Source organism: Amblyomma americanum, chromosome 1 (assembly GCF_052857255.1).
Source record: "Amblyomma americanum isolate KBUSLIRL-KWMA chromosome 1, ASM5285725v1, whole genome shotgun sequence".
NCBI lineage: Eukaryota > Metazoa > Arthropoda > Arachnida > Ixodida > Ixodidae > Amblyomma > Amblyomma americanum.
The window spans coordinates 416,574,251-416,594,001 of record NC_135497.1 but is presented as its reverse complement, the minus strand read 5'-3'; the positions used below and the strand labels follow the sequence as shown (position 1 = coordinate 416,594,001).

At 41.8% G+C, this 19,751-nt stretch overlaps 1 protein-coding gene across 2 annotated transcripts; it reads left to right on the top strand.

Annotated features, from left to right (window-relative positions):
* The first annotated feature begins 7,875 nt into the window (after nt 1-7,875).
* Nucleotides 7,876-17,999, top strand: LOC144115830 (uncharacterized). Of its 2 annotated transcripts, XM_077650331.1 has the most exons (5): nt 7,876-7,976; nt 13,331-14,448; nt 14,844-14,905; nt 15,267-15,432; nt 17,751-17,999. In XM_077650331.1, exons 3-5 carry the CDS (start codon nt 14,860-14,862, stop codon nt 17,869-17,871), a joined length of 333 nt encoding a protein of 110 aa, XP_077506457.1. In that variant the 5' UTR covers nt 7,876-7,976; nt 13,331-14,448; nt 14,844-14,859; the 3' UTR covers nt 17,872-17,999. The 2 variants fall into 2 exon arrangements, with proteins under 2 accessions (XP_077506457.1, XP_077506458.1); XM_077650332.1 differs by lacking the exon at nt 13,331-14,448 and having other exon boundaries at nt 7,880-7,976.
* Nucleotides 18,000-19,751: the final 1,752 nt, after the last annotated feature.

The window sequence follows — 19,751 nt, the reverse complement described above, 5'->3', positions numbered from 1 at the left end:
TCCTTTAACTTTCCACGTATGCCGGACTTGAGCTTCGAACCTGATGGTATTGCGAAAATAATCGACTCTGAAATTAACCTCCTAAGCTGGTGTTGACGGAATTAATACTAAAGTGTTAGAAAATACAAAACATGCAACGGGCGCCACATTGTCTCATATCTTTCATCAATCCCTTTCATCAACCATCATACCCCATGACTGGAAAATAGGCAAGGTCATCCCAGTCCCAAAAAAAGAGCCTTCATCTTCTCGCCATAATTATCGACCAATATCTATCGCATGTATCACTTCTAAACTAAAGGAAAATATAATTTTCTCTCAAATTATAACATTTCTAGTGTCCGTCAACTTCTTCCACCCTAACCAGCATGGCTCTCTAAAAGGTTTATCTTGCGAAACACAGTTAGCCGTCTTTATTAACGACCTTAGCTCTGGCATTGACCTTGACATTCCTATTGTCGCCCTCTTCCTCGATTTCGAAAAAGCTTTTGGCAATGTTCCTCACAAACGACTATTCCTAAAGCTTTCACGGCTCATTCTCATTGAACATGTTTTATTGGATATGCAGCTTTCTCACTAATCGGAAGCAGTTTATTTTTGCTAATAAATGTTCATCTTGTGATTCTTCTGTTTTATCTGAGGCACCTCTGGGCACCGTCTTGGGCCCCCTTCTTTTTCTCATATATATTAATGATTTGCCGCTAGCATATGTTCTAACATTCGCATATTCGCAGATGATTGCGTTATCTACCAGCCTATTACTAACAGCGATGATATTTGCTTCTTCAGTCTGATAGTATCCACGTACTAACCTGGTGTAATACATGGCTAATGTCCTTAAATGTTGAAAACCATTTCTGCTATCATTCCACCGACATAATTCACAAGCATCTTCAAGATATATAATCGGGAATGCAGAAATTGCTTCAGTATCAACTTACAAGTATTTAGGCATCCATTTTACACCTGATCTAAATTGGCCCTTTCATGTACCTCAGGTTACTAACGAGGCAAATCGCGTCCTGTCCTTGGTTACTTTCGACGAACCCTGCAACTAGCACCCCCATCAGTGAAATTCCTTGCTTACTTAACACTTATCTATCCCAAATTAGAATATGCATGAGCGATCTGGGACCCTCATCAAAATAACCTTTCCACTACTCTCGAATCTGTACAAAATCGCTCAGCCCGTTTCATTTCCTCTGCCTATTCTTATCATGCAAATGTAACTGAACTAAGACGCAATGCTCATCTCACAACTTTAGCAAACCGCCGAAAAATTTTCAGACCGTGTCTGCTTCATAAGTTCTATTATCATCCAGTTCTGAACTTCATTATCAGCCCCGCACATTGCATCTCCAATCGCATAAACCACGGTAAGGCCGTCTACCCTCCCCCTGCCCGCACTTCTAAGCATCTTTAATCATTTATCGTTCGTACTGAAAAGAAATGGAATGACTTGCCTAACGCTATCGTGGATCAGATCGACTCATCGTCATTCAGATCGTCCATAGAAAAAATGTACAGCTGAATATTCCACCCCATCATGTAATACCCCTTCAATGGGGCCTTTGAGGTACTAATAAATAAATAAATAAATAAATAAATAAATAAATAAATAAAAATAAATAAATAAATGTGTTTTAAGTTTTATTATGTTTACAACCTAACGTGATTCAGATGGACTGTTTCTAATGCACATTACATCGAATGTACTTTCATCTGAAATGTTTTGTTCTGTAAAGTACTACTTTGTATCTGCGAACTGAAGTGTGAAATTTTGAACACGGTAAAATGTCGTTTCTTGTGTTAGACTTTCACTACTGCCGGAGTGTACATAAAGGGGGCCGGGCATTGACAAGCCGCAGTTATGCGGCTTTTACTCGTCACCCCCTTGTCTCCTTGAGAGACAAAGTATGATTTGATTCCACCACAACGAAGAGCGCAATAAAAAAGGTAATTTGTAACAACTTTGCGAATGAACGTAGGCTTGGGTCGTTTTGACCTGCTTGAAGTCTGGAGTCCTTGTTATAGCAGAAATCTTGAAATGATCAAGGCGACTGCCCTTTGGGTGTTCATTACTTATCCGAAATAAGAACAGTGGTCACGCTACTGACCATTCCTATTTTTGGCCAGGAATCTGATGGCCATTGTGCAGGTGATGCATGCTAAAAATTTCGGCATTCTCGACAGGGAACATTGATATAATATTGATGCCACTGCAATGGTACCCTTAATCTTGTGGGTCAATGGAAGGGCAGTATCTAGACGATCTAGTGCAGCAGGCTTCAAACCAGCCTATACAGTGTAATTCACGTTAACAAACTTTTTCTCCTTGAACCGGTTGCGCCCTTCCATTCTTGCAGATTGGACACAATGGATATTTAGTGTTTTCGCAACATGATGACAGTACTGACTATAATATTTACTGTTTTAAATGACTGATCACTGTTCTATCATCTCTTAAGCACTCTTACTAAAATAGTAGTTGTAAAACTGTAAACTGAGAAGACAAAATTTGTGTTTTATGCAGACTCCATGCCCTGGAAAGCTGAAGAGAACCTCTTTCAATGCACAGACACAAAAAATGGAAAAGATCCAGACAGTTGTTCCTAACAAGGTATTGAATTAAAAAAGGGAAATATTTACTCTTCGACGTTTTCAGAGCTGTGCTAATATTGCTAGAAGTATTTGCTCTGTACATGCAGATCTTTTTAACCTAACGGTAAACTCACTTTTGACGTGTGTACATTTTAACTGATCTTTCTAAAAAACGCCGAAATATTTACTTTTTCAACCGTATTTCAGCATTTGTCGTTCAACGTTATGTAGCAATGTAGTGACCTTGTATTCATTATGACATATTCAGGCTCAAAGGGAGACAAAGTTTATGCTTTTATTAAAGGCCGAGTGCAGGATGCACATGGAGTGACTCCTTCATAAGTTTTCGCAAACCAATGCCCTTACCAATAGTGGAGTCATTTTTCTTCGTATGAATATATAGTCCAGACACATTCAACCGCACATAATCAAACGTAGTTTCATGTACGACGCACATAGCACAGCAAATTGCAGGAACAGGTAACTGTTTGAAAGAGTCATTTCGCTTGTCTTAAGAATAATTGGGTGACCAAGGTTGCTACAGCGGCATCTGCTTTCTCAAAATCGTATGGGAGACGATGCCTCCTCTGATTTCTAGTGAATTCGTAAGACATCATCTGCTAACAGAATGCTACTGAAGAACCGCGTTTGACTCGGCCGTAGCAGACGCAGCCTTGCGTTGTCAGCATGGGTAGGTGCTATGTCGCCACGTCAATGTGACCCCTTTTTCAAAAATAGTTTCTCCGCAAAAACGAAAAGCACTTTTACATTTTTATATGAAAGCTAATGAAATAGCTTGACCATTTGGCTGTTTACATCATGTCGCATGCCGTTGCCCAAATGGCGTTTTTTGGTCCTCAACCTGGCCGTTTTCTTAGATATCGAGTTATTTGTAAATAAATTAAAAAACTACGCAAGGACTCGGAGATCAACTATAACACAAAGATTACAAAATGATTACAAGATTCCAGAAAACAGGACTAAAAAGTTGTGTGCCAAAATTTGGTCTCCAAATTTAATTTTAAAAATGCGAAACCTGTGAAATTTTTCTCCTGTTGAGTCCTTTTATTTTGAGCCGAACTGGCGTCATCCACAGTTTTCCTGTTGGGGCACGACAGGGCATACAATTCTTTGTCTACATGCCAAGATTAACTGCTGCGGGAAGCACGGTTCTTTAACAAATATTTTCTAACAATACCCAAAATAACTCAATTTTCTTGTTTTTGGATCATGATATTTAGAGTAAAGCACATTGTTTTCTTGGAAACAGCCCCTCTATACTTCTATTTATACTTTTACTGACTGATATGAATATTTTCAAACAAATCTGAAGTGTCAAGAATTTGTTGCGTCTTCTTTCGCGTGGACTGAACTGGCCGCAGATGCATGACAAGCATTTCTTGAAGAAATTGGAGGTTTAAAGAAAGAAAGGAAAGTTTGAAGCAGCTTTCTCTGATTAAATGCACGCTTAGCGGCACATGTTAAGAAAACCGGAGATAGTAATTGCTCGACACGGCCAGTAAATATGGTTCAGTAGAACACGTAGGGGGGGGGGGGCTAGATGGTGCATGACTGTGGAAAAAGTCGAAAGGGCTAAAAGGACACACACAGCAGGAGACACGGACGAGCGCTCGTCCGTGTCTCCTGCTGTGTGCGTCATTTTAGCTCTTTCATTTTCCACTGATAGTAAGGTCCAATTGACTGAAAAAGACTGCTAAGGGAAAGGCGCAGGGCTTTTGCAACGCCACTGTTCAGCTTAAAAGAAGCGAAGCTTTCGTGAAAGCCTGGACTAAAAAGCAAATTTGAGCATTTTCACCGGTAGAAATTTCTTTGCAGTGAAGGGTACATTTGTGCTGTATGGGAAATGCTGCTTTGGTAAGCTGCTCGGCTTATTAGCCCTTGAGAAAATTCAGGCAATGGCTTGAAAGTTTTTGAAAACCTCTGAACCTTTGCTCACGAAATCAGCATGAACCCTGCAAACGCTTGTAAATGTGCAAAAATCAAGAAAAACGCTTTCTAAGAGAGAATAAAAAAAACAGTTTATTTTTTCTCACAATCTAGAAAATATATATCACTGTTATTACGGAGTAAGGAGATCATAAGCGCAGTGCAATAAAAACATACAGCAGACCACTGCATTCAGAAAATTTAACAATGTGATTCGCTTGGGCCTTTGCCAGTTCTAATTACAAACTCTGCAATACCGACTGTAATCCAAGTTACAGCACCTGTTGTATACGCATACAAGTAGCAATTTTGGATATATGGCGGCGCCGAAGCAGAAGTCATCCATTTGAAGAACAGGAACATTGAGCGTGCCGTCATCATTTGCCTGCTGATCTACTATTTGAAAAGTCTTAGCTACCCCTCTGCATTTTCACAAACGCTGGTTCTTGTTCAGAAATTTTTAAGGCATGAAGAACAAATTCCACGAGGAATGTTTTTAAACCGATTGACGTGCTCTTTGGAACTCTTAAAGAAAAACAGAAATTTTCTGATCCGTACGATTAGCAAAGTTTAGAAGTGTCACTATAATTTTTTTTTTTACAAAAAACTTCTCAGTTAACCAGAGTTCACATAATGCATGTATATCTTGGTTTTTCAATAAAGTCCTCCTTATTGTTTTATACCGCTGACAATAAATAGTTTTGAATATGGGCGAAGTTCTGAGAGCCCATGCACTTGTATGTGTCACGCTTCTGCGTCTGCTGAATAAGTTCATCATTCCATCTGTAGCGCATAGGCTACCGTGCACACGCGAACATTATGAACTTATTGATCGGGAAGGTGACAGACCACTAGGCTAAAAAAAGCATGGTTAACTTAACTCTGTCTTTATTTATTTTAAGGGGTTTAATCATGTTTATTAGACGTAATAAAACGAAAATATAGTTCGCCGCAGATGGGTTATGACTCCACAACCTCTGCATGTACAATGCGAGATCTTTGCACCAGACATGCGGAGGCTGTGCGTTCGAATCCCACCCATGCAGCTGTGGTGTACTGTATTTATCGGAAAGGTTAAATTTAAAGGTTTATAGCTAGAAAGCAGCGTAAAATTTTTATAGAGAAGATCTTCAGATAACTATAAGTAGACATATACAAAATTTTAAAATGTATGCCTGCATTAAAGGTTACACTCTTAGAGGTTGCATGTTAACTTTTGCTCTGAAAGTTCCTGTGTGACCTAGAGAAATGTCGTGACCTATAATATAGAGCTTATCATATCTAAAGGTTATGCATAGCCTGCAAATTATAAGCATACAGATCGCATAAATGTATGCCTTTTATAAATGTGACCAAATTAAGAGTGTTCCACAGCAGATCTGGAAAAAAATAAACGATGCAATTTGTTGCGGACGGGTCGGTTTGTACAGTGAGGCGCAGCAACACACAAGTTTGGTTTTTCATTTCGTTTCTTTTGCTTCAGCAAGGAAGCAAAAATGGGTGGACTCTTCCGACCAAGAACAATGTGCGTGCCCGTCCGCTACAAAGGATTTAGGCACCGCATCATCACCCTCATCGTCGCAAAAAAATGTCTTTAATGTGTCGTTGCCGCACCATACAGCCAGGGTTTCCAATAAGAGTCCCTGGTTTTCGAAGAGCGGTCCCGTGGCTGGCTCTTCCTGTGCTTGCATATTTGATTTTAACACAGATTGAGCAAGCAACCTACAATTCCATTAAAGTAAAATATTGTCTCCTTTTGCATGAACTTTTTCATTGCTGCAAAATGCCCGGGGAATCTTCTCAACACAGACAAACAAGCAATAAAAAGCCAAGTCGGACCATATTCAAGTTTTCAAATATGTTTTCGTGAGGTGGTTCTGAAAGAGCCCCTTCCCACTTCCATGTGTTTATTTTCTTGGGCATATCGTCGTCTGTATCAGACAGAACACTTGTTTCGAGTAAAAAAAAACCCAACAATCAATATAAGATATAAGCGCAGGACAAAGGTTTTTTTTTTCTTTTTTTCATGTTCTGTTCGCATCGCTAGCACGGTGGTCGGTAACTTTTGCCGTCTTCCTCCCCCACCGACGGCATCTAGCCAAACACTAGAGGACGCAAACGAAAAACTCGGAGAAGTCCGATAAGTTTTTATTATTTTTCAGCGCAAAATTCCAGGCGCATTGCCCGTTTCTTGCTTTTTGTTGTTGCCGTTACGACGCTGTCGTTCGGCAGCCGCGAGCTTTCAAAAGTGGCGTGCTTTGAATAGCCACGGCCGCAGGCGAGAAGGGGAAGCGACGCGGTCCAAACAAAAGCGGAATGCAGGACGCCAGAGCCGGGAGCCTTAAAAGGCAATCACTTAGGAAGGAGAAAGCAAATTGCAGCGAGCGTCAGAGAAGGTATAATCCCCTCCAGCAACTGCACCTCCGCCGTCAGCCGCCGGCCGAGGCGTCTTGGGGGACAGAGCAAATGGAGGCGTGCTGTAAAAGCACATGCCATTTTTTGGGGACTATGTAGAAAAAAAAGGGGGGGGGGGAGGCTGCATTCGGTCATTCCACTCGAGTGGACAGCGCAGAGATAAGTGCGACCCTCTGCGTTGCGCGAACATCGGACGTGCGCCGGTGGAGACGGACGCCAAGGCGTGGTTAAGGGTGCTTTTTGCTGCCTGCGAGGAAAAAAGAGAAGGTCCTAGCGCGGTTGCGTGACAATCTGGTTCTGCGGTTGGTGGCGGTCGCCTGTAACAGAGAGGAACTAGGTAGTACCGTGCAAGGATTTTCCTTTTTTTTTCAGGCTCAGATTTTACTTCTCAAGTAGTCACTGGATACATTCCTGGGCTAAATATATTCCACGAATGTGTTTTGAAAAAGTCCCAGGAATCATTTTCAAGGCAGCAGACTGAAATATTTCTTGATCTCATGTATAGTAGCGGAAAAGCAACTATAATGAAAAGAGGAAGAATAAAATATGAAGGTACGAAATATGTGACGCTTTTTCATTTGTATGCTGTGTATTTTTCGCCGCCGCCGATATTCGTGTGTTGTATTATGCCGGCGAGCTCAGACATCTACACTGTAAAAAAAGTGTGTAAAATTACAGGCGTTTTTGCAGAAATTTACTGTTGCCGCACGGAAAAAATCTGTTACTGGAAAAAACAGAAAGGTGATCAAGCAAAAAAACACACATTTTCTTTTTTTGACCGCCGTGGTCTAGTCACGTGCGTCTCTATTAAGAAGTAAGCTACGAATAATGCACCTGAACACCTTAAAAACATCCGTTTGTTTTTTAAAGCCTATAGTGTAGTAAACTAAATTTTTCGCACAACTAGTACTATGTGGTTGCTTTTGATGCGGAGCTGCACTTCGCAAGATGACTTCCGCATGAAGAGGGGCTTGGTGTCTTCGTGCATCGATTTATTCGTTTCATTTGGAAAGGTGAGTGAACAAACAATCTCTGCCACTTGATACAGACAGTGTGATTTGCTTTGTGTCACCGGTGGAAATCTCTAAACTATATTGTAGATGTTGCGTGCGATGGAGGTGGATTACTGTAGCGAAATATTAAGGCATGGGCACATAGCTCGCATCTCACTAAATAGCGGGAAAGCCCTAGCCCTGCGTAACTTTCATCCTCCGCCTTGCGGTTTCAAGCTGCCTACGCTCCGTAAACTGTTCATGGTGAAGGTGCAGCTTTGACACGCAATTAAAAGTTAAAACGAACAGGACGAGCGCTCACGCGCGAATCGCTTGCCGCTACGGCGGCGTCCGCGGCGGCAAGCGTCGTGTGTCTATTCCATATTTCATTGTGCTAGCTTCTAAATCGTGCCGCGGCCTCGCTACCGCAACCACGCAGCCCTTAATTTTCATCGCATTCACGATTGCCTCTAAAGGCTATCTGAAATCTTTGCAGCGTGTTTTAACGTGGTGTGTGCGTTAAATTTGAGATCTGCCAGGGCTCGGGTTCTCGCTTGAGCTTCGACTCGCGGCATTGGCCGCCGCGCCGACTGTCGTCATTCGGCCGGCGCACCGGCCACTCGCGCGAGCCGAACCAGTCTCGCGAGATTCCAGCCCTGCGCCAGCTTGTCGTTTCGAATGCAGCGGCATCGCATCTTGCTCACGCGGAGCTACGGCTGAGCGGAGGCCGTTCGGCTCACGGTATCTATGAACTCACGAGTGTTCAGACTCTGCATGCGTACGCGAACTTTCTCGAGTAAACAAAGCTGCGGTCTTGGCCCTTGCCTAGCTGTCGACAAGCAACGTCGACCCGGAGGTGGATCGTTCGTTTCCAGCTTTGCGGTTGCTACGCGGCCTGCGCTCCCCCGTGTATTGCGGTGGAGCATGTCTTCGCCTCAGTAGGCTCGGCGGCCTGGTCGCCGCCGCTGTTTCGGCATAAGCGTCAAATAGATTCCACACGGCTTTTGCTATGGCTGTGAAATATAATCTAAAAAATTTTAATGTTGAATATGCTGTTTGATCTGTTTGTCGGCTAATGAGACTACCATATTGGACTATATCACGTATTACGGACAGTTCTAGACGGTGAGATGCATGTTATGCGGGGAACGGGTCGTCGGTCACCCGCACGTGTCAGTTCTCTTCGGAGGCTGGCGCAGAATTGCAAACGGCGTAGATGCTTGACAGCATGCTTAAATTACAATGAAATGAACACTACCTGAACTCGAGGTAGTAAAGGACTAAATACTGACACTTAATTACCGACCCTTAATTAGCGATAAACAATTAGTGAATAAAATGGCTATAAATGCTCCGAATGTAATCAGACGAACGGTATTTGACCTGGAGGTAGTAAAGGAGAAATGGTGACCTCTGATAAGTGACCCTTCATTAGTCAAAAGCAATTAGGGAATTAAATTACCAGAAAATCAACCAAATCAACAGTACTTGAACTTGACATAATAATTTAACAATTAGTAGTACCTGACTAGTGACCGCTAATTAGTGAAGAGTAATTAGTGACTTAAATAACCAAAATTCTCCGAATGTAATCAAATTAACTGGACATTGCAGAGAACTAAATATACTTGTATTGAATAAAACTGATTACTTATAATCAGTTTTGGTCCAGTTTGGCTGAGGTCAAATTTTGGGTGAACGATGCTGAAATTTGGCGGTGGCCCGGGCACCAAATTCCAAGTTAACTCAAGTTCGGGTCATGGTTGACCCTGGTTATGGCTATCATGTATAGGTACAGTGTCATCACTATGCTTGGCTAACTGTTATAGTGTTCCTATGCAGCTGCTTCACAAGTAAGCAAGAGCAGAATTTTCTTGGGGTAGGAACCCCCGGATTAGTGCTTTCGCGCTAAAAAACTGGCAGAAATGCATTCACAACCTGAGCGGAAGGCTCCCGGCCTTTGTAAAGTGGTAGATACTAACTTAAGGCATCCACAATCACGCTGCAGCTCAGTCAAGAGAGCCTGTAACTAAGCCAAAATAAAACCGCAATCATCACGCACTAGTGCATGGCCGCGGTATTCAAAGCAAATGTGACGATAGAAGTACAACATGGACTAGCTAACACTGATCATCCATTTACTTTGCGTGACAGATGCATATATCAGAGAACAAGCCTAAATAACAGCTCCTATGTAAGGCACTGTTTGGGTTTCAGTATAAAAAAAGAAAACGACTTCTACCATGTTCAGGACAGGTGTGTTCAAGCTTATGTATTCAAATGCATGCTGTTCACAGTACAAATTAGTATCTACGGTGCTGCTATATTAATTGGTTGAAAGTCAGCATGCGAGGCGTCTCCCAATTAATGATTGATCATACTGAGCTCAAGGCAATTTTTATGTAACGTATGTACAATTGTGGTAGCGCAGGAAGGATGAGCATCACGATCGACAAAAAATGTACAATTAAGGCGACGCGTTAAAGCTGAAAAATAAGAAAGGTGGCTTACTTCCTGCTGTGGCGGCAAGAACTAGTGGCGCAGGTTAAGTGCACATCTCCCGTACTCCCATACTCTCCCAGTTTCTATTCTTGTATAGCTAACAATCTTAAAGTTATGTGGATAATAATTTAATTATTTCCATTCTGGTTTTTTCAGCGATGTACTCCTGCAGCATATGCAGCAACATTACTTCGTCCCTCTCTTCCTTCTACAAGCACATCGCTTTGCACAAAAATGTGAACCAGTTCCGCGTCAAGTGCCCTTTTCGAAGTTGTTGCAAGACGTTCCGTAAAGTCGGCAGCGTGTACAGCCACATATGCCGTGAACACAGACAAGCACGACGTGCAGAAGGCGAAAGCCGCAGTGCTATAACTGTTCACAGATGTGACTTCGTGTGCTCTGTGGATGCCTGCATTCAGCTCTGCAAAGATTATAAATCTCTTGTGGCACACTTGAAATGTCACATTACCGAAGGGACAGAGGTGAAGTGCCCATTTCAGAACTGCAGCAAAGCGTACAAGAACAAGGCTTCTTTCTCCTCCCACCTTTCACGCTACCACGTAAAGGCCACAAACTCAGCTCCACAATCGCAGGTTCAAACTATGGTCAGTGCAATTGCTTCACAAGCTGTCACAGGAAATATTCAGTCTGCTGAGAACTCCTGGGACAACGAGCTTGAAGAAGCTCCAATTGCAAGTACTCATGAAGGTTCCCCCAGAGACTGCCAGGAAACATGCAGTGACGAAGTTACTGATGCTTTCGCTCATCTATACCTGAGATTGCTGTCAGAGCGTCACGTTCCTTCATCCACTGTGCAGCTGATAGCAGAGGCTATATATGACATTCAGACCGCTAATGTTTCGATGATGACTTCCATTCTTAAAGCTAGGCTCAAACATGTTGTGTGCAGTGAAGAAGTTGACAAGATAATCGACGAAGCTTTTGAAGCAGATCTTGTCTTAGCTGTGCACAGAGATCCGGGTGGTGTGTTCCGCAGTAAGCACACCCGTAACTTACATTTCAAGAAACGCTTTCTCTTTGTGGAGCCTGTTACAATACTACTGGGAAGAAACAAAAGAAATAGGGATGCAACATTCTACTACGTGCCAGTATTAAAAACACTGGAGGCCATGCTAGAAAATGAAGCTGTGGTTAAGCAGTGTGATGAACTCTTACCAAACACCAACAGAGTAATGAAAGACTTCACCGATGGCAGTGTTTTCAAGTCTATTTTACTTTACAAGGATCATCCAAAAGCGTTAAAGCTAATTCTTTTCCAGGATGCTTTCGAAGTCGTAAACCCACTCGGTTCTGCGAAGAAGAAGCACAAGCTGCTTGCAGTTTATTTAATTCTTGGCAATCTTTATTCATGGAAGAGATGCTCAACTGACTCCATCAAGCTCTGCTTGCTTTGCAGTGAGACTTACTTTAAATACTTTGGTCAAGACAAAATATTTGCACCCCTGATTGATGATCTGAAAAAGCTCGAAGCAGGCACAGTCGTCACTACAAAGGGCACACGTCTGATTGGCACCGTGTGCGCAATCCTCGGTGACAATCTTGGAAGCCATGGAATTGGTGGCTTTGTTGAAAACTTTAGCAATGCAACACACATCTGCAGGTTTTGTTTGGCGGAAAGAAGAGACCTCTTCTCTCCACTTGCATTGTCAGGTGTATTCGAGCTGAAAACACCAGACAATTACAACAGTGCTGTCCTAACCTTAGCAGCCGATAGCTCCTTAAGTGCAGAAAAGGGAGTAAAGTTTAGGTCTTTGTTCAACGATCTGAAGTATTTCGACGTTTGTGCACCAGGGCTTCCCCCTTGTTTGGCACACGATCTTTTTGAAGGCATAGTGTCATTCGACCTTTCTTTGTATATACAATATTTTGTCACGGTTTGTGAGTGGATTTCTCTAGAGGATCTCAATAACCGTATAGGTGGCTTTCCTTTTAAGCACAGCGACCTCAATGACAGACCATGTGAGGTTCCTGTAAAGAAATCACTTGGAGGCCATGCTATTCAGAACTGGAATATGGTTCGTTTTCTTCCCCTCTTCCTAGTCGGTTCCGTTCAGTCTACAGAGAATGAGGTCTGGAAGCAGGTTCTGTTGCTGTCAGAAATTGTTCTTTTAGTTACTGCGCCAGCAGTTACAAGTGCAATGGCTATGAGGCTCCAAGATATCATCGAAGATTACATGACAAGCAGAGCAGCTCTGTTCCCAAATATTCCATTGAGGCCAAAACACCATTACCTTCTTCACTATCCAATGCTTATTATGCAGTTTGGTCCCCTGATCAGATTGTGGACAATGCGATGCGAGAGCAAACACAGCTACTTCAAGAAATGTGCTAGAAATTGTCAAAATTTCAAGAATTTGACGTTGACTTTATCTCAGCGGCATCAGCTTTTCCAAGCTTACAAGAACACAGGAAGCAGTACTGGCGTTCTCGACAATGCATCTACTTTCATGATCAGCCTTTGCAGTCCTGAAATTCAGAACGAAGTTCGGAAAGTTGTTTCTGATGAAGGGGAAATTTTCTCAACACAGCAAGCAACTATTCGGGGTCTGTTGTATGAGTGCAAAATGCTAGTTGTAATGTCACGGCAGAACGGCGAACTAAAGTTTGGGGAAATACAGCTGATCCTGTCGAAAGATGCGCGGCATTTTTTTCTTGTAAAAACTGTTAGTACATCGTATGAACCAGGAATGCAGTATTTTAACATCTTAAGTAATGACGGTCCAATCAAGTGCATTGAGCTCGACAGCTTGCTTGACAACACACCATTAATCCAGTACAACCTTGCCCGCTGCAGTTATCCTGTTTTTGTTTTGAAGCATGGATTACTTGATGGAGTTTGAACTGTGTTTCAGATAGCTGCAATGGAGTTGGAAAACGAATTTCCAACTGGCTGCCAGCCCTGGACAAGGAGATTGTAGAGCTGACAGTCCAGAAGCTGCAGAAATGTGGTGTAGAGTCCCTGGAACATCTGAAGTATGTGGTTGAAGAGGATTTGCAATTTTTAAAGCCCATCAGCAGAAGGATTCTTCTTGAAAGGTTTCACTCAGCGGCTACGCCCAACCCACCAGTGTCACTTTCTCCCAACGACATTCAATCGCCTACAAGCACACAGTGTGCAAGCTTTTCTACACCTTGGGAGGTTTTCCCACCACAGCTTATGAAGGCTTGCCAAGAAGGGAAGCGTCCAGTAAAGAGCGACTTGAATGAAATGGTACGACTTGTGAGTGACCATATTCTTGCCATAAACAGGAAGCCAGGTCGCAAGATCTTGAGGGCCATCGCAGCTGAAATTGTGAGCCATTACCCGAAGACATTCGAGGATACCCTAAATGGGGCAGTAATTGGCTCGGGTATTGAGACACTCTTGTGGAAACTTGAAAACTGTGTTAACAACAAACGAAGGCCAAGCTCTGAGCAGCCACATCAGTTCGAACCGGACGATGAACTGGACTTGAGTGTCAAACGAGTGAAGATTCAGAGAGACTCATATGGGTGTGTGGCATGGCAACCAAAGCTTCCATCTGACGAGACTGCTGACTCACAGGAGAAGAAAAAAGACGACTTGCTGTCGCAGTTCAGGCTTGCGTTTCCAGATGAGACCATGGTTGCACAGCTCATGTCAGAGACTTATGCATCACAACGTCAGCTTATCAATGCATCCAAAAATATTCGAGACATTGAGCGAAGCTGGCCATTTCTGTTTCAGGAAAAGCACCTGACCAACCACGTAAACATCTTGCTAGGCTCAAATGTTGCAAAGAATTTCGATGACCGACTAAAGACTGTTGGACGGCAAGTTTTTCGTTACGCACACAGCCAAGTAAAAAAAGAATGTGTGAAGTCTTGTCTCCAAGAAATAGAAGCTGCCAAAACTAACAGGAAGTCAATGGCAGTTGAATACGAAGCCATGCCACTACTACTGCTCGCAATCTTCGGAGAAGACAAAGAGCTGTTTTACAAGCTAACAGAGGTAAAAACTGATAAATGTAGTTTGCATTATTTCCTTGCAGTCGTCGCACGTTAATGCACAATGTGAAGTGTCCCATTAATTTATTCCTCCCAATAATCAAGTCAGCACTGCCTTTTATAACAGTAGTGCAGTGATTGTTTTACCCACGTCTCTAACATTTGTACTGAGATAACAGAAAAATCTGGAAGTTTTATGTCAACCTTGCCCATAAACAAAAATTTATCCTCAAAGCCAGCAGGCTTGCTGCGGTGTGTTTTAGCGTGCGACGCAATGGTAACTCGTATTTAAGTGAAATGGCGTCTGTGTTGAGGACTTAAGGCAACATTTTTCTTTTATTACATGCCATTGACTGATCCTAATGCTAATGCACATGTGAATTGGATTTTTCATATAAGGAGATGGCCAGCGACGATGACTTGGGGGGATCTGCCAAGCTGTCCTTTCATCTGCGCGAAAGGTAAGATACTGATGACTGACTAAAGGGGCAGTTCTTAAAAAAATTGCTGAAAAATGCACTAAATGGTGCTACCTTGTCCGAAATGCAAATCTTTATTTTATTAGACAAATGTACGCAATTTATTAAAAGACACTTCCCGCTGATTGAAATGCTTAATGAGTATTGCTGGCTCGATGTGCCTATCATATATAGGTCAATGCAATCTTCGTCGTTATCCCTTCCTCGTTATTCACTTATCCTCCTAAACCTAATGGTGATGGACCCACCCCTCTGAATAAAGAGACTTTACGTGGAACTGAAAGACATAATAAAAACAGAAGGACAAAGCGAATAATAATGCTTCCTTCCAACTCTTTCCCAGGATGGACTTTTCTCACTGCTAATTCATACACAATCTGCGTGGACACCCATCCAGTGCTTCATGCATCGAAGCCAGACGAGGCCTTCAAGCTGCTGTTCTTTGCCCATTTTGCTTTTAACATCCAGTACCAGAAGGAGACGAGCCTGTGCTTGGAATTCACACAGAGGTAAGAACTGAAGCCAATGTTCACTCACCTGTACACTTGCCTGACGTCACAGCACGCCCTGTGCAAATGCATACTGCAGTCTGCCAATCTTCCAGAACCTTATTTAGAAAAGCGGTTACTACGCTGCTAAACTGAGTGTACGCGAAGAAAATGCACTTCAACTGAAAAGCTTTTTGAACAGTGTGCGTGTTCATCGAGAATATCATACTGTCAATGAAGTTTTCTTATAGAGGTGAAAGTTGGCATTTCTTCAGTTTGGCATTGAACTAGCACTGGGACGCAATAATGCTAAAGATATTTGGTAGTGTGCTGTAGTATAGGAGCAGCAGCGAAAAAAATTTGCTTTAAGGTAGGGAGTTTTAGCAACATTGTAGTACAAGAAATTAATAATTGATTTACCATTGACGGACGTAATAACATGCCCTCATTATCCAGTCTCATTTTTGAAAATATGTGTCAAACAGCGAGACGTCATAAAGAAACCTTTTATCTCTATAGTTAACAGTACAGCAGCAGCTTGGGATCACGCCTGTGTGCTGTCTATTAGTTCTGCTGGAAGGCTAATGCAAGAGCATACAGACAAGGATGCATTCTAGTAAATGTGAAGGTCTGAGATCAGGTATTTTGTTTGTTTTGTTATAATAAAGCACAACACCAAAAACAAAGCAAGTGACAAGCATGCAACTGTATTATAAACGTTAATTTTTTTTTAACCTTTGCAGCCTTCTATTTTAAAAAGTGTGAGAAATGCGCCGGTGCTTTCTATTGTGCTAGATTGTACTGCAAAGTGGACATTATGTACCTCATAAGGATGAATAATTAGACGATTAATCAGCCTAAATTAGCTAACAAACTTTACTATTTCTGCTTTTTAAAGGGAAGGTTGTATTGCAAAATTTATCTGGCAACATCGAAGGTTAGGCTTATTTTTAAATTTTGTTACTCGGCAATGTATTTCGGAGTATCGAAGGAAAGCTTGTTCAATTGGCTGGCCCACTTTACCTATCTATACAATGCCGTAACTGCGCATCGTATTCTTGCCGAAATCTAGTTAACTTATACATCATAAAAATACAATAACTGTGCCTGTACTTGCTACATGCATTAGAAGTGCGAGAAGCGATTTTTCTATGAATATGCAATGGTGGAAAGCTGACTCAACGAGCTTTCGTATGTGTATTTTTGTTGGTCGATGTCTGGAATGATACTGCCATTTAGGAGTATTTAAAAACAGCTCATATTCAAAGTTGACGACCATCAATTTTGCAACATAACCTACCTTGCTTCTGAGATGAAAAATAGAAAAGTCAGTCAAAGTTAATTATATAACTGCAGATACATTTGAGGCACCTAATGTCTGCCTTGCTGTACAGTCCAGCTCAGAAGACCACACCGACGTAGCTAAGTATTTAAAACATATCTTCAAAAGTGACAAAAATCACCCTGTATATAAAATATCAATCGGAAGGAAAAAAATGTCTCTCCCGCTTTTTTTTCTGCCGCATCTCACACACACACACTTAAGGTAATGGAATCGGGGTACGGATTTCAGGCTGTTTTTTATGAGAGAGGGGTGCGTCCTGACATGGCAAACCGTTGTAGCAAGGTAGGCAAAAGAGACCTAACGTTTTATTAAAGCACGTTTCTCCTTGTTTTATCCGTTCAATCCTCCTCATTCATAGGGCCACATGTACTGTAGTGGCTATGAGTTCCTAGGGCGCATAAGCTACGAACTAGTCCGACACTTTTATCATTACCCACTGGATCAAAACCTCACTTGTGGAGATGAAAGTCGATCTCAAGTCATTCAATATGTGGTAGTAAAATGAGGTGATCACTGAGAAGCAAGGTGCTTAAATGACTTCCGTAGCATCCTAGATACTTCTGTTTCCAATGGTACCTGTATGACCGGAAACTCCAACACATGTCTCGTAAACAATGACATTGTAGAAGCATCGTATGCTCTTTCCGCCCAGCACTGCCTGTGAGTCATGCTGATCTGTGGTTGTTGATAAAACGAATCTTGCTACTTTATCGCTATGAGGAGCTTGAAAAGAAGGTTTGAGCAGCAAAGTGATGCCTCACAAAGCTAGAGTTTTATTTCTGGGTGGGAACAGGTAAGATATTAGTGTTTTTTTTTACTTAGCTTTTACCCCTCACAACGTAGCGGATCATATATGAGACCTGATTTTTTTAACACATCCGCCCTTGTCAGAGTGGTTGTGCAAGTGTAGAACGAATATATTTTTGTCTTTCAACTATAAAAATTAAGTTTTTGTGCCTGGTCGTTAGTGATAGCTCGTGGCTCTTTGTTTCAGGGCTATTGCAGGTATTAATCCTCCAAGAGGAACAAAGGTGCAAAAGAATGGCGGGAAGCAGCACTGCCTGTCACCAAGAGTGGCTGCACTCGCAACGGCTTTGAAAGACTATGACATTTAGATTTTTAGTTTCTGTTGCTTGTGTTGTATAACATTTTATTATGTTGGGCTCAGAAATAGTCTTCGAGCTATAGAAGACTGCTGATGCTGATGTGACTTTCGATTTAATAAAGTGTTCATTCATATCAAGCTGCTTGGCTTTTGGTTCTCAGGCAATGCTATACTGATGAAAATCAGTGTTGTGCAAACGTTTCATATTTAGATATTCTTAAATTACTTCACGCAACTTCCCTCGAGCAACGAATTATGTAAATCACACTTTCATTGGCATAAACGACGCAAAGGTCGTATTTGTAATTTAATGAGCCCTTGTGCTTGCACAGAAACCGTATTTTGTGCGGGGAAAAAAATTGTAATAAAAGAACAACTAATAGTAAACAGAACATTGCAGGAATTTCAAATATATTTTCTGCAAACCAAAAAGAAAATTGTGTGTAAATTAACAGGGCAGCCAAAAACAGACAACTAAACTCAATTTGCAGTCACAGATTTTCTGTACATGATAGAAAAGAAACATTGTAAAATAACAGAATAACTGAAAACAGAAAAGTGAATTTCACAGATTTTCTGTACATGACAGAAAAGAAACACTGTAAAATAACAGAATAACTGAAAACAGAAAAATGAATTTCACAGACATTTTACAAGCTTTCAGTAAATAATGAGAAAGAAAAACCTGAAAATCACAGACTTGCTTTGAAACAGAAAATGAAATTTCACAGAAATTTTACAGGGATTTTCGGTAAATGATAAAAATCTAACATTGTAAAATAACCGAAAAACTTAAAAACGGAAAACAGAACTGTACAGACATTTTCTGGCAGGACAGCTGCCAGAAAATGTCTGTTTTTTTTGGAAAAAATTTTTTACAGTGTACCGCCGTCAGCCGCGTCCTTTCTTAGCAAGCGTCGCGTTTCGTCGCTAGTGCACCTTCTGCTAACCCAGAAGGGAACGAAGAGTGCTAGCAGGCGATAGCAGAAGGAGACAGCGAGTGAAGCTATAGCTTTCCGTCTCTGCCCCGCATTTCCAGTAGCACTCGACGATATCGCGGCGCTAGCAATTTATTCTCAAACGTCGAAGACGCACTCAGTGGCGCACAGACCTTGACCAAGTTCCGCACGGCCGCCATTAAAGAACTACTTTAAGGTTTTAAATAATCTGATGCCTCAAAAGGGCGCACGACTCTTCCTTACCGCTGCTATTTTGGCATTACGCGCGCAAAACGGAACAGACGGACAAGTCCAGCTTTCTGGGGCAAAAATTTCGACAAGCGAAAAATTGTAAGACACTCTTATGAAAATATAGACCCTAATGGCCCATTATTCTGATGTATAGCAACATCTTTCTTTTAAAGTGTTTCCAGGGATCGTATTGAACAGTCAAGCCTGCCATAGAAAACCAATGTGGAACTCTTTTGACGATAGCAAAAACTTCAATAGAAAAAAAATACAAGACTGCCGTCTGGTGATCTGCGGATATATTGATTGTTATAGTGAAATCTTAAATTATGTGAAATATTGCGTTCATAAACTATTTCCCGCCAAAAAATGCTGTTGTCCAGGATTGCTGGGTATGTGCTCGGATTTACCGTTGGTGGCGCTCGGTGTAGTGAAGCGGTCTTCTCGTCATACCAGCCGTACGAATCCCATATAAGCACATCATAAAACGAGTGGGAAACAGAGCAGGCAACGTGGAAAAGAGCACAGATAAAAAAAAAACCGGATTATCCATGGATTTAGCGGCATGTTTTCAAACACGTGTCAAGAACAAAATATCGCGAGTCAGAATGCAATAGCAGCTCAAAGCAAGCAAGAGAAAAGGTAAACAAGAAACAATGTAAGCAATAGCACGGTAATTTTACAGAGATTTATAGAAATATCT